The following is a 15565-nucleotide window of genomic DNA, read 5'->3' on the forward strand; positions in this document are numbered from 1 at the left end:
TTGGTTGACCATGCAAATGTTAAACCAACTTCACGCTCCCATGAGGTCGTTCACTCGGATTGCCCTCCCTCTTTCGATCACATGGCTGTAACATTTACTCATGTTGCATTGGGTTGGACCTAATGTTCAACTTGGACTGAAACACTGCATTTGTGTGAGGCTGTATAGGCTGCTGTCTTAGCAGGAGAGGGAGATAAAACAAGACTGATAAAGAGAGAGGGAGGAAGGGAGGGACCAGGAGAGAGGAAGGGGAAAGAGAACACCTGTAGCATGAGATGTTGCATTCAAAGCAGACATTTAGAAGGAGGGTGATTAATTAAGAGAAGAGGAAGCAAAAGGTGAGAAGGTATTAGCAGCTCTCAGCACACTGAACCTGAGCAGCAAAGTGAAGTTAGTGAGTGAACACCGGGGGCAGCTTGTCAAAGCGACAATGGTTTAACTTCTTCTCGACACCTGTTCAACTAAACCAAGAGCACTTTTGAAAGAAGTGAACACAACTTTTCAGGTGAGGACTGATCAGATGCTCCTTTTGTGTTTTGATGCCATGTATGAAGAATGAACTGCATTTGTTCTTGTATTTCTTAATTTCTTTTTGCATAGAAAAGAAGATTAGAGTTGGCATTCTTAATTTGCCAGATTTAGTAAAAACATGCAGGAGGATTTTTTAATTTAAACGCATTTTACATAAATGTTTTTCAGCGCAGTTTAAGTTTAACACTGCCCCAACCATTTAAAATAGCAGGAATAAAACAAGTATCATAAATTCTCCTAAAAGAGCCTAGTAAGAACAAACAGTTCAGTGAAGGCCTCCCTTGGGTGGCTGTAGGCTATATGGGAAGCCATGTTGTAGGGCCCAGATGAGAGAGATGTAACATTTGGGACACAAACGGCAGCAATATGATGTCCATGCTTAGACTTGCAGGCAAACTTGACACCCTCCATGACTGCTCTGAGTACGGCAGGGCCTGGCTGTCCTTGGGTTAACCTCTCCTCTCCTCAAACATTTGTACCACCGGGAAGGCTTTGAACTTAGTTAGTGATTTCCTAGGTTTAGACAGGCACATTGTGCTCTCTCTGTGATCTCTGAGGTTCTTTAGTGCTGCTCAGTCACACAAGGAGGAAAACAAAGTTACTTATTATCTGACTCTAGGGATATACCTCCTGAGTAGCTGAGCTTCTTGTAGACGGTCAGGTGACTTTTAAGAATTAGCTGCAAACTATTAAATACAAATATTATTTAAAATGTATTTCTCATTTTTCTATAGTGCATTTTTTAAAGATTTCTATCAGGTCTTTTTTTTTTTTATCAATCTTTGAGTAAAATTCTGAAACGCACATCCACAGCACATTTTTGAGTATGCTGGCTGTGGTTCATAATTCGACATAATCAATAAGCATCAACAATAAAACCATTAAATGAACCTTCACACCACACTTGCTGAGGAAAGCACCTGACTCTCCCTGTCCTGGATTAAACCTTACAGTCAGAGTGCAATAAGATCTCCTCTACATACATCTACAATCTACTTGGCCACAATAAACTAAGTGCACTTAAGGTGAAAGAGTAGTAGCAGCTCCTAAAAGTGACTGAATCCTGTCATTATGTAATTGTAGAAGATCAATGTCAAATCCAGTAGAGACTCTGTTACCTCATAAAATGGCTCTTTTCCCTTGTGTTAGAAATGTCCCCTTATTTTGTCATGGCATGCAAAATTACATGTTTTCTGTTTTGTGTTAAATTAGGGCTTTTGGTGTTGTCTCTGACCCTTTATGGCAGGGATTGTTTAACTTTTTAATGCCAGTAACCCCCAAATATGATGATCCACTCACAAGGAACCCCTTTCTGAAATGCGGTAATATTTTTACTATGAAGACTTATTAATACTGTGTGAAAAAAAAGAGTAAGAAAGTGTACTAGTAATATATATATTTAAATATTTTTTTGCTAAATTAAATATTGCTTTTATACTGTTGCTTTACTAAGGCCAAAACATATTTTAAATATTTATAAATATATATATTTTTAAATATTAAACATTTTATTATTTAATGTCAGATTTAGTTTCAAACGATTTTTTTATGTATTACATTTTACACTGTAAATATTGTTCAGAAGCAGTTTTGTAGATTGCTTTACAACCCCCAGTGAGCAATATAAAGTAGGCAAATAAAAACATGCTAAAAAAGATACAAAGTACAAAATACTCTTAAAATTATGTAGTCTTGCAAGACAAGAGTAAGGAGTTAAATAAATAAACAATTAAAATAATAGATATGGATGGATGGATAGATAGATAGATAATACAATATATCTACATCTGATGTTTGTATCTTTCTGAAAACGAACTCCACCCTAAAGTAAGAAAACCGCTTTGACACGTTTTAGTGGAATTTAAAAAGTATTCACATGGAGACACCGTCTTGTTTTCTTGCATAAATCCTCAATGAGCAATATTACCAGACATTTTTTAAGTATATGGGGTGGCAACGTCCAAGTGAAGGGTGTGTTTAGAGCCTTATAAAAACTGATACTTGAAATCTTATCTCACACCAATGCTATAAAACCTGCTGCATTTGCTGGACAAACCATGACACATTCTTTAATACATTGTATTTAATGATGACTATGACAATGTTGCTAAGGGACCAGATGTCACACCCTAGTGTGATACCAGCCAGTCGCATTATTGTTACCAGTACGCAGGTGTGCGAGTCTTCCACTGGTTGCCATTACATGGGTAAATCATTGTACATGCTTTTCTGATGTGTACAATAGATACACTGACCAATATTACACAAACGATACTCTATCGGAGTGGGATGAAACAAAGTTGTCCATCAAGTTGATGTTCATGTGTCTTGGTTCACGCAATGTTATTTTGATGCATCTCAGATCTCAGGGGAGTGACAGGGGATCCAGTGGGCCGTTCATAATTAAACAGCTGAGCAGCAGTGTCAGGTGTCCTCTTGTTATTCTAATCACTGGATGAGGAGACACACACATATGATCTCACGAAGAACTAGCGTTGCTGCTTACAATGTGCTAAAGTATGCAAATGAGCCTTAATGCTTCTGTTCTAATACTGTTTTTGTATCCATAAAAACACATCCAAGGGCAAAAATGTGGGTGATAAATGAGTGTTATGCTAGGCACTGGAGAATTAAGCAGCTTGCAGACTCTGTTAAATGATGAGTTCATATTTCAACACATTACTCAATCACCTCTAGCTACCTTATATGGTCACCCCCTCGAAAGGAACCCTCTTTCTAAAGTGTAGCAATTTTTCTACTGCAGAGACTTCATTTATAAAGCGTGAGAAAAATAGCAAGAATGCTTACTTTGTAAAAACATTTCTTTTTGCACAATAACTGGCTTTATCCTCCTATTTTACAAAGGCCAAATATACTTTTATTCTACGCACACTGTTAATGTAAGATGTATAAACCAAATCTTCAAAGCTGAGAATATTGACTTACAACCCACAGTGAGCAATATCAAAGTGACAGTGGCCAATATACGTGTTCAATTATGTGTATGAAACATTACTCAGCATCTTTTATCTCTACCTACCTAACAAATCTGCATTCATGTTATAGGTCTACCTCTTTACCATCTCCCCTTCGCACCTGTCATGGCCGACCCTGCTTGGTGGAAACTCACCTTCCTGAGAAAAAAGAAGTCAGAGGCGAAGGTCCTATATGAAATACCGCCTGACTTCAGCACCAACAATGCAAATAAAGACCTGGGCAATGATGCCGCAGACAGCAATTTGGATGCCAGACTGGAAAAAATAGTGGATAAATCCGGGACCAAGGGCCGTCACGTCAAAGTCTCCCATTCTGGGCGGTTCAAAGAGAAGAAGAAGATTCGCTCAACTCTGGCGGAAAACCCAAGCCTTTTCCCAGAAACTGCTCGGACAGACAAAAGCCATGTGGAAAAATAGCACCCAGACAAAGCATATTTCGGGACTGTTTATACCTGCACACACATGAAATCATTTTTACTAATTTTTATTATAAGTTCCCATGTTGAGTTACCACTGACGCAGTGAAGATACTGTCTGGAACAGAAAATTATTATTTTTTACCGCCCATGCTTTAATTAAAAAGCAGCCCTCAATATTATTATTAAGCAGTTTATATTTCCTGTACACCTTGCCATATGATCATAAAACACGATATCAGTGGGACAAATAAAATCCCTGACAAGGCAAAGAAATCTCAACTAACTTTCATTTATAATTCATTAAATCCTTTTTAAATTTCATTAATGTGGAGGATGGTCATAAAAATGTGCATTGTGTAATAGTAACTTATCTCAAAGCTTATGGGGAACGGACTGTTGTTTAGCTTGCATTTTGATGGACTGCTGTGCCCTTTGATTAGCACTTGATGACGTGTTTATGTTGGATTTTTTCTATCTCTGATTTTATCAGTTTACCATAAAAAGGGTTTCAATTGGGGCACGGACAGCCAAAGTCACAGCATGTGAGAGATATGGTTCTCAAACTACCACTACAGCTTTAATTTGCCTCGTTTAATCTGTACTTGTCTATTGTTTACTGCAATTTTTGAAAGGTTATTGTTAAAATATGCTAAATAAAGATTTTTATTAGCATTGCTGGGATGTGAAAAAATGTGCAGAAGTTTAAAAAGCACAAAAAGAGCATAAGTTGTTTTGAAGCCACTGCCATCTGCTGGCAAAAAAAAACCTCAATGAATATTGCTGCAAAAATTAAACAGATTTATTACTTTGTTTTACATATACAGAAAAGGTCACCAGTCAGAACAGAATTACATCCAAATTGACAATTACTTTAGGGAAACATTAAGTTTGGTACATTCATAACAAGCAATTTCATCGAAATATTTAATGTTTGTCTTGCAGAATATTTATTGTTTTTGCAGATATTTGTTGTATATCATGAATGATGTACAAACAGAGCAACATGTTGAATGTTTTTGTTGTGACAAGTCCAAGTTCTCTAAAACTACAGTTAAGGCTGCAATTATTAATAAACATTAAATCAGACTTTGCACTTGCAAGTAATAGATTAAGAACATGTTGAAGTCAGTTTGGTCACACTTTATATAGGTGTCTTTAACTACATTGTGCTTACATAAAACATGGTGAGATGCAATGCATTTATTGTGTGTTTATTGCATGTACTGCAATTTTTTTTTTACTGCGATAGAGGTAGGATATGGGTAAGGTTTCATGGTATGGGTAAGGTTTAAAGGTGGGTTAAGGGCTAAGGGAAGGTCAACGGTGTAATGATAGATGTAATTGGAGAAATTAACCAGCTGTAGTAACATGGTGGTATTTTTAACTATAAATACAATGTAAAAACAATTAAGTACATAGTAATTGCATTGTATCAAAGGATTAATGTTAAATTCATTTAAATGTTAGTACATAGTAAAGACACTTAATATCAAGTGGGCCAGTCAGTTTTGAAGGCTTAAAAAAAAGCACCATTTGTAATGCAACATGATTTATATTCATAAAACCACAGTGATCAACATATAAAATCTCCTTTCTTTAGTTAAGACCATACAAACGTAGGACTAAGACTATGGAGTAGTATGTATTCACTAGTCAGCTAATACCCTGGTGGCATCATAAATGACAGTTGCTGTCAAGTAATGATGATGTATTGATGTCACAGATGGTGATGTTAATTTAATTTCACAGCATGTGCACTATCAAGGGGACAAGCGCTGGTATATCCAGCCCCCCTCTGCTTGATGCTGCATATCCCCCAGCTCAGTCTCTCCCTCTTTTGGCCGCAAAAATACTATTCGGTCATGTAATCTATTGGTCTGACCCTGCCAGAACTCAATTAGGGAGGGTTTCACAATGTATCCACCCCTGCAGAAAAAAAACAAATCCATTATGATGATAATATTATTATTATTATTATTATTATTATTATTATAAATACATTTAAAATAGAACAGAGAGAGGAATTTTATATTAATAAAGATTACACACCAGTAATCTGGCATCGGTACATCCGTGTCCTTATACTTTTCTTCAAGCTCTGCATTCTTTTCTCTCAGGTACTTTAAGGGGTACACACAAAAATTGGTCAATAAAATAGGGTTTGAACATTTAGCTGAATGCTGAAATAGATTGTGTCCGCATTATTTTTGTATTTATATAATACTATATTTTGTATTAGTATTTTGAATGAGCTTTTATATGTATATTTTAAGTATTCATTTTAATCATAGCTTTTTTTAATTTTTTATTATTAAATATTACTAATTAGGTTTAAATTTAGTTTCGGTTTTAGTTATTTATTTCCAGTTAGTAATTTTAGAGCTTCAACTTAAACTTTCAGTTAGTGACCAAGAAAATATTTTTTAATTTATATTTTATTCTTAATGCTGTCCATTGATTAATCACACATTTTTTCCTCTAATTAAATGTGATTAAAAACCTTTTTTGAATATTGTAATAATTTCACAGTTACTCTCCAAATTAATGTAGAAACAACTTAAATACTTGTTGTAAAGTCATGTTTTTATGAATGAAGGCCAGTACTACTGATACTAATACAGCTACTGATGTCTATGAAATAGATTTTTTTATTTATTTTTAATTAAACATTAATGATAGACATTCATCACTACAGTATAATTGAAAGCTATCAAGTTCAACATTTATTAGGCTTGGAGAGAAAGAAAAAAAAAAAAAAAAAAAAAAAAAAAAAAAAACTTACAACGGATAGTTCACCCAAAAATGAAAATTAGCCCATGATTTACTCACCCTCAAGTCATCCGAGGTGTATATGACATTCTTCTTTCAGACGAATAAAATCTGAGTTATATTAAAAAAGTCCTGGCTAATCCAAGCTTTATAATAGCAGTAATTGTTGTTGTTTTTGAACTGTCCGTCAAATAACAGCTCCACGCGCTCCGGGGGGTTAATAAAGGCCTTCTGAAGTGAATCGATGCCTTTGTGTAAGAAAAATATCCATATTTAAAACTTTATAAAAGTAAAGTTTCGGCTGATCGCCTTCCGTACTCAATTTATGGAAAAACTCAAAAGGCCGTTCAAAAGGCTTACACGACCAGTTACGCTCGCCAGACGTCGCTTATGCATCTTGAATTCGAGAAGGCACTTTCAACACTTTTCCACGAAAGGCGATCGGCTGGAACTATGCTTTATAAAGTTTTACATATGGATATTTTTCTTATCTCTATTTTTCTTATCACACAAACGCATCGATTTGCTTCAGAAGGCCTTTATTAACACCACAGAGCCGTGTGGAGCACGTTATTTGACGGACAGATGCATTTTTTATGGAGTTCAAAAACAGAGCACTGCCATTATAAAGCTTGGATTAGCCTGGACTTTTTTAATATAACTCAGATTTTATTCGTCTTAAAGAAGAATGTCATATACACCTAGGATGACTTAAGGGTGAGTAAATCATGGTCTAATTTTCATTTTTGGTTGAACTATCCCTTAAAGTGAACATAAAACAATCTTCACATAAACCCATTATAATGTCATATTTACCCGTGGCCTTCATATATAATCAATATACAGAAATTGAATAAAGTTATCAAACACTTTACGTTCTTAACTGCATAAATTATAAATTAAATATAGATGAATCCTTATTAAAGCTACTATTTTCTCTGTTATCTTTGTTTCTTCGATTAACATTAATGACAGACATCACAGCAACTGGTTTATTATGCTGCTGTGACTTATCTGTGACCTATATCTGCCGCTACTGAACATGACACGGATCTGACACGCTGTCATCCGCATCTCATTTTCTCATAACTATTTAAGTTCATTTAAGACGTTAAATAACTCATTTAAAGACTGCTCTTTGGAGAATAAACAGGCATTTTGACATATTTTTTTGTTATTGTTAAAGCACGAAAGAGAACTCGATTCTGGCGTGCTGTCTGTGCGTGAGATACTGGCGTGCGTCTTTCTGTGTGTGTGTGTAACAGACAGGACATTCAAAGACATGCATTCTTTTTTGTCTTTTTGCACTTGAATGGTTTAAAAGCATTTCCATGAATAAGAGCGTAATCATTCAATATAACACTAGCCAAAGGATGACAAAAAACAGATGCGTTAATGTGCTAATTTTGAGACCACTTTATTTGTTTTCAACTATTTCAATTGACAAAATGTTTTTAATTGTTTTAGTTAACAAAAATAATATAGGATGCCTTATGCGCCAGAGATGCAAGCACATAGCCATCTTTCCAATATTGTGTTTGAACTTCTGTTTTGCAGTAGATCTGTATATTTCTATGGCATCAATGTCGAAGAGTAATTAGCTAGTGAAGTGGATTTACTTATTGTAGAGTAAGCGAAAGTTATCATGGGCATTGTAATGTTTGAAGTGGATGACAAAATGTTAGTAGAACGGGAAGTTTTTAAAATGAGTAGTTCTTTCATAAATCCGTAAGATCATTCCTTCATGCTGTGGAAATACAAACCCGGAAGACAGAACAATGCGGGCAGCGCTGAAAAGGGGCGGGACTACATAAGGTATATAGGATAGGTGGGAGCGATACTCACTTGTCGGCTCGGTATTACGGTGCTCTGTCTGCTAACAACAGCACCGATCTGACTGCTCTTGGGCCTAGAGTGGAAATATTCATGTGATCTCTCGTACGGGATTCTCTCTACAGTGCCTTCAATGCGAATCTGTTTGTGCACAAAACTTCACATTAAAAAAAAAAATACAATGGGGTCCTAAAATCCAAGAGTACATTGAAAATTGTTTTTTTTGTTGTTGACATATTAAAACTAAAGATAATATTCTAATGATCTGGGGCCTGTTTCAGAAAGGAGGTTCAACCAACTCTGAGTTTAAACCTGAACTCTGAGTTGACTTACTCTGAGATGGGAAACTCTGAGTTTTGGGTTTCAGAACAGCTGAATTGAGTTGGTTCAATCAACTCTGAGTAGACTGACTCTGAGTTAAGCTCATGCACTCCAACTATGAAAAGCCACGATCAATGGAGCTCCGAAATTATGATTCACCATGGCAACAGCACCCAACAAAAAGACGTTTGCATACTTCCGGGTCAATATGTAAGTTTAATTCTTAATTATTTTAATTAAGTTTAATTTTCATGGTATCCAAAAGGCAAACAAAGAATGTGGCAGCAGCTAAAAAAATAAATTAAAAAAACACAATTCAATCAGGAAAAGCTTTAAGCATAAAATGTTCATGGGTGTAGGTTTAATGACTTTACAAACATATTAAATAAATATCATTCATCATTATGTCCAATGTGCAGCAGCTTTTCCCACATAGACCCTTTTCACAGACTGTGATACCGTGTTTTAATGGTCATCAATATCGTAAATCCTGCAACGTTTTTTTAATTTATTTTTTATGTATGTACATTTATAACACTAATACTTTGTATTATATTACTTTTGCATCAAATTACAAAAATCAAGTTACCGCTGCTGTGAGAGTGTTTCTAATACAGCGTCTATGGGAGTGATAGTTAAAATTAACATCTTTCTCTCTTTTCACTGCAGTTATCAATCTCACTTTAATTTTTCCATCTTTTTGAAATCACTATTGTGGAGTTTTTCTTTTGCTATTTGAGCAAATGGAGACACACAAATATATATTTAATGTATTCTCTCATTCACCGCTATAAGAGTTAACCCAACTATGACGACTTCAGCTTCGGAAACCCAGAAATGTGAATAGGGTCTATGCTCTTTTCACATAATGAAATGTTCTCTGATCCCACCTGTTACATTTATTAATCAGGGTAATGACATTAACATTTGACTTCTATTCAGGCCAGCCAAACTCCAGCACCACTGACAGATGAAGAGGAGATGGAGGAAGAATATTAACACCCAACAGGAAAAAGAATAAAGTATTTGTAGGAAATAAAGATGACTATAAAAAAATGTAAATAAATGTATTTAACAGCTGTGGTGGTGGTTATGCCATATATCTCGTACTACCATCTGGCTGCATCCTTCCATTCCATACAATAATCCGTTTTCAGAAAGTGTGATGATGGGTATATGAGTGTCATCAATGCGTCCAACCACTGGAAATCCTAAAGGAAATTTGAATTATTAGGTTACTTCTAGAGGATTATCAAGTGAACGTCAGGATCCTGTATAAAAGGACATGCCATTTTTGTCACTTTGACAGTGTCCTCATGATGAAAATATGAGCAATGAATGTTCCTGCAAAGAATGCTTTTCTTACTTTTTTTTTTTTGTCAAGTGGCAGATAATTTAATTTGTTTTAAGTAAACTTTGCTTACTTTAGATTTAGATTAAATTTATATATTTTTTTATATTTATACTTGAAATACGACCAAAATACTCCGTAAGAAAAGCATTTGTGGCGTTTGAATGAATGAATAAAGTATTTAAACACTGTTGGTGCTTTAAAAAGGGGGAGGAGAACGAAATAAACTCTGGGTTTACCAAAGAAAACCTGCTCCTGACCAGGTTAGGTTCACAGAGTAAGTTACCCTGGTAACTGACTCTGAGTATAAGTTACCTCTCTTTCAGAAACGGGCTTGGCTTACCCTGCTTTCTCGGGTTTGACATACCTCCCATTCTGAAACAGAAAACCCAGAGTTTCCCTTATTTCAGGGTTAACATACTCAGAGTTTTCACTTAACCTCCTTTCTGAAACGGGCCCCTGATGGCTGAAGAATTTGCTGGATTCTGAATTCTAACAAAAACACCCACCTGCCTGTTTATTGGTTCCCAGTAAAAGACAAGACAGGCATGGGGATTGCTATCCTATATCATTGGGGGAAAAAAGGAGAATTTTAAAAGACAAAGATGCAATGGTATACCCATATGGACATTAAAGGGATACTTCACACAAAGATATTTGGATGAATGTTTGTAACCAAGCAGATCTCGGCCCCCTTTGACTACCATAGCATTATTTTTCCTACTATGGTAGTCAATGGGGGTCGAGATCTGCTTGGTTACAAACATTCTTCCAATTATCTTCCTTTGTGTACAATAACAAAGAAATGTATACAGATTCGGAACAACTTGAGGGTGAGTAAATGACAGTTTTCATTTTTGGGTGAACTATAACTTTAACTAAATAAAATATTGTTTTAAAGACTCACCAGCTCTGAACCTTTCCGACTCTCATAGTTGGTAAAGAAGCGAAATCCCTCTTCACTGTAGCCTTTCAGAAGGACCATGCGTGCAGAGGGGCGGCCGTCCCTTTAGAAGAGACAAGAGAGAGATGTATTTGGGCAAAATTGAATTAGTGAATTATTGCATTATTAAACACATAGCCAAAAGCTACTCTGTATCATAGACCTACTGGTAAACTGCAATGAGACTCTTACTTGGTGGCTGTTGCAAGACACATTGCATTGGCTTCCCCCACCTCAGGGCATGTAGTGGCTTGATCAAACCAGCTGCCGAATTGCTTAATTGGGTCTAAAGAAACAAGCTGATCCTCCTCAAAACACTGATGACATTAAGAAAAAGCAAGGACATATTCATAATTATCTTATGTATTTTTTAAATAAATTATTGAATTACTCTAATTAAATTCTCTCCATATGATCTTAATTAGAAAAGTATTGATGGAAGTCCATCTTCCAAGGTCAAGTATCACATTGACAAGGTTTCATACAATGAATTATTGTTCTTCGTGACATGCCTTTTGGTGAAAAAACAACAACAACAAAAAAACTAAAAATCAAGAGATTCTCTTTTGAATAGGGTCTGAGGTCATGGACATACACCTGACATAACAACACGTAAAAGCCCAAAATATATGCTTCCCACCTCCTGGTCGCTCTTATAGCTCTTTCTCATGTTACTCAGATCCATGTTGGTGCCGCTGTCAGTGAATTCCCTGCAGAAAAACGAGGTAAATAACAGAGGCTTGCGGACTGGCAAGGTAACACTGGGTTCAATAAACTTCACAATATTGCTGATGTTCCTAGTGCAGAAGCTCAAAAGACGTATCATGCTTTCAGCTCCAAACCTGCGTCACCACGTTCATGCTCTTACGTAAATGTTATGAAAACTCAATAATTTTTGTAAAAACAAAACAAAAAAACAACACGTTTAACTTTAAATTAAAATAGAGAACATACATAAATACATGATATTTAATCGTTAATTTTATATTCAATAATCATCAAAATAGCCTTAATACGAACGGCACGATTTAAAATGTTCTTTTGCTTTGTATATTTTTGTAAACTTAAAAAAATGTATATAATGCATAAAATTATATTTTGGGGTATTTTTCTTTTTACGTTTATTATTATATATATATTTTTTTAAAACATGACCATAACATCAGTCAACAACTTTTATTTTGTAAGCACGACACAACAACGTCAAATCCGGATCAAAATGGCAGCGACCTTGTGTGGCAGGCTTCTCCCGAAAGCGGGTAAGATTCTGTTTTGGGGGTTTGAAGTTTACCCCCCCAAAAAAGAACTAAATACCATATATAAAAAGCTATTATCGGCCATTTACACCTATTTACGTTTAAACTATGAACTCCATTGTAAAGGTACAGCTAAAAGACACTATGAAGCTACATTGCTATATAAGCTATATACTGTACAGCATCATCATCATTTATCAGGGACTATGCAATTAATTTTTAAAGTGCTTATTGGAAATGTCTGTTACACTCTGTCCTGTAATGTTATTTGGTATATCGCGCAATATTTAGCATTCTATGCTGCCACTTTGGATAACCATCAAACCCCTGTATTTGTTTTCATGAGAACATCACGTGATATTTGAATCATGACATTCATGAAAGATTTGCTGCATCCTTTTTTGAATATTAATGTTTATATTTTAGCCTTAATGTTATTCTTACCAATTGTCATATGTCAAACTACAGGATGGCTGCCATTAACCCAAAGTGTTCGTCACGGCTCCAAAGCTGTCACTCGTCACAGAAAGCCAGTACACTTTCTCAAGCAGAAGCTGCTGGCTGTCACAGAGTACATTCCCCCCACACCTGCAGCTCCTGCTGGTGCTCTGGCTCCACGAGCCAAAAAGACGGAAGAGGTTGGTCATTGCAGTAGTTAATGAACACTATTTCTATCTTGAAAGGGGGTTAGTTCATCCAAAAAAAAAAAAATCTGTCAACAATTACCTACCCTCATGTCATTCCAAACCCGTAAGACTTGTTCATCTTTGAAACACAAATTAAAATATTTTAAATAAAATCTGAGAGATTTCTGTCCCTCCATTGACAGTCCACACAACTACCACTTTGAAGCTTCAAAAAGTTAATAAAGAGAGATCGTAAAACGAATCCATGTGAATCGATTGGTTTAGTCCAAAAATGGATTAGCTTTACTATCTATTTATGAACTTTTAAGGCAACAAATTGGTAGCTGCGTAGCTGTCAATGGAGGGACAGACATCTCAGATTTCATTCAAAATATCGTAATTTGTGTTTCGAAGTTGAATGAAAACTATTACGGTTTTGGAACGACATAAGGGTGAGTAATTGATGACATTTTTTTTGTTGTTGGCTGGGCTAAACCTTTAATATTATATCATAAATATAATTATTATAAGAGTGTCATTCTAAGTGTCCCATTCTGAAAGATTGTTTTCTGCATGGAATAATAAGAAAGCGTAATTTTGACTTTTTATCTCACAATTTTGTGTTTATATCTCTTTATATATTTTTTTCTCAGAATTGTGAGTTATGAACAAGCAACTGTCAGTCATAAAAATTTGAATTGTGAGATTTAAAAAAAAGTCAGAATTCTGTAAAAATAAACTTTCCGTTACGTGAATAATAGGATTATTCTGAGACGGAAACAAGCTTCCATAGTGCAATTAACATGTATTCTTTATCAGCTTGCTTTCTGTTTAGGAAAGTACCAATAATGTATATATTGACTCGCTTCTCTTTTAGGAAAGTACTCTGGCAGTTCTGTTGAGGAGAGACCTAGAAACCTTGTTTAAGGAGTGTAGGATGATTGCTGTCGTCCAAAACAATGCAATCAATGCAGAGGACCTATTGCAGCTGAAACACAAACTGAAAAGACACAATATCAGTATCAAGTTCTTTCCAAACCAGGTAATGCCAAGCTATAGTGATGGTTAGCACTGTTGTGAGCTACTGCTGTGAGACATTTAATTTGTGTTTCTTTGCAGGTGACGAGGACTTTCCTCAACAACAGCATGTACAGAAACATGTTGCCTCTATTTGTTGGCCAGACTGTCTTATTTGTTAGTGAAGAGCCAAAAGTTAAAGAAATGCTGAAAACATTGAGGCAAAGTCCTCAGATGGTCCTATTAGGTGAGTGTGCCATATACGTGAACTTGCATTTATAAAGGCCTTCAAAAAATTTGGTATTGTCTCACAGGCTTTTGAAACATTATCTTTCAGGTGCTTGTATAGAGAACACATTGCTCTCATATCAAGGCATTCTCAGTTACTCCAAACTCCCATCCCTGACCACTATCCAGGGTGAGCTAGTTGGTGGTCTTACCATGATGACCTCACAGACTGTCTCGATGCTACGCCACCATCCAGCTCATCTTTCTTCCCTCCTTCAGCAGTATGTCAAACAGCTGGGCTCTGGGGACGCCACAAATGCTGTTACGAATAAAGATGCTTCTACAATACAGGAAGCAGCTGCTTGAATTTTACAAATAGACTTGGATGAACAGCTGTGTATGATTGAAAAAGTGCATTAAATAAAATGATATTATTTAAAGTTGCATTTTGGTCATTTCTATGCCATAGTTGGATTTAAAAAAATATATATATTACCCAATATTTTGTAATTTTATAACATTTCTAAATAATAATATTCACTATATATACTATTAATAATTGTCTTAGTGTGACGATGTTGCTTAAAAGCCAATAATAGGTTCCATCTTGATGTATATGTAACCATGAAATCATAATGGACCATTATTGTTTTTTATGGAATACTGCAGTATTTATTCTAAATGATTTATCCGTGCACATCAATTTTATTTATTTATGTGCCCTCATAATCTTTGATCAAAACTTATTCGTCTTCTCAAATGGCATGTTTGTACGCGCGACGGCGGGATAACCTGTCACTCAAACCACAACGATCCAATCAATTCCCAGTGAACAAATCAAGTCCCGCCCTATATTTTTTCTTGTTTGAGAAGCAGTTTCACCCGGAAATACGTCATAAATTCACACTAGAGAAGAAAAGACTATCGCAACTTCCCTTTCATGCGACTTTAAGCATTCAGCATTAAAGGTGGAAATGCAACAGCTTTTTTGTTGTCAAGTATTTAAGGTATGTACCTGTACAGAAATTGACTTTTAAAAAAGAAACCTGTGACATTGCCTAAACCTATTGACTGGAGTGGAACAAAAAGTGTGACAACTCCCTAACATTATATCAACTCGTTTCAGTAGGCAGCGTCTTTGTAAATTTAAACACAGGTTGAATTGAAAAGTTAAAAAGCCAGGAGAAACATGCATTTGTGCTGGCAAAATAAACACTAGCTAATGGTCATGGATCCTGATTAGTGCTAATCTCTGGATTACTTCATGTTAATCGA

General features: G+C 35.5%; 2 protein-coding genes across 3 annotated transcripts; one reads left to right on the plus strand and one right to left on the minus strand.

The window, feature by feature from the left end:
• Positions 1-4721: 4721 nt before the first annotated feature.
• pnpo (pyridoxamine 5'-phosphate oxidase) lies at positions 4722-13009 on the minus strand. Of its 2 annotated transcripts, XM_079801560.1 has the most exons (8): positions 12864-13009; positions 11804-11873; positions 11356-11480; positions 11128-11227; positions 10730-10783; positions 8561-8689; positions 5996-6066; positions 4722-5872 (listed from the first exon to the last, which is right to left on the minus strand). In XM_079801560.1, exons 2-8 carry the CDS (start codon positions 11846-11848, stop codon positions 5707-5709), a joined length of 690 nt encoding a protein of 229 aa, XP_079657686.1. In that variant the 5' UTR covers positions 11849-11873; positions 12864-13009; the 3' UTR covers positions 4722-5706. The 2 variants fall into 2 exon arrangements, with proteins under 2 accessions (XP_079657686.1, XP_079657685.1); XM_079801559.1 differs by lacking the exon at positions 12864-13009 and having other exon boundaries at positions 11804-12017.
• On the plus strand, positions 12364-14727 carry mrpl10 (mitochondrial ribosomal protein L10). The gene is made up of 5 exons (XM_079801561.1): positions 12364-12422; positions 12888-13057; positions 13923-14087; positions 14165-14309; positions 14400-14727. Exons 1-5 carry the CDS (start codon positions 12383-12385, stop codon positions 14654-14656), a joined length of 777 nt encoding a protein of 258 aa, XP_079657687.1. The 5' UTR covers positions 12364-12382; the 3' UTR covers positions 14657-14727.
• The last annotated feature ends 838 nt before the right edge of the window (positions 14728-15565 follow it).

Source organism: Gobio gobio (genome assembly GCF_949357685.1).
Source record: "Gobio gobio genome assembly, chromosome: 20".
NCBI classification, from domain to species: domain Eukaryota; kingdom Metazoa; phylum Chordata; class Actinopteri; order Cypriniformes; family Gobionidae; genus Gobio; species Gobio gobio.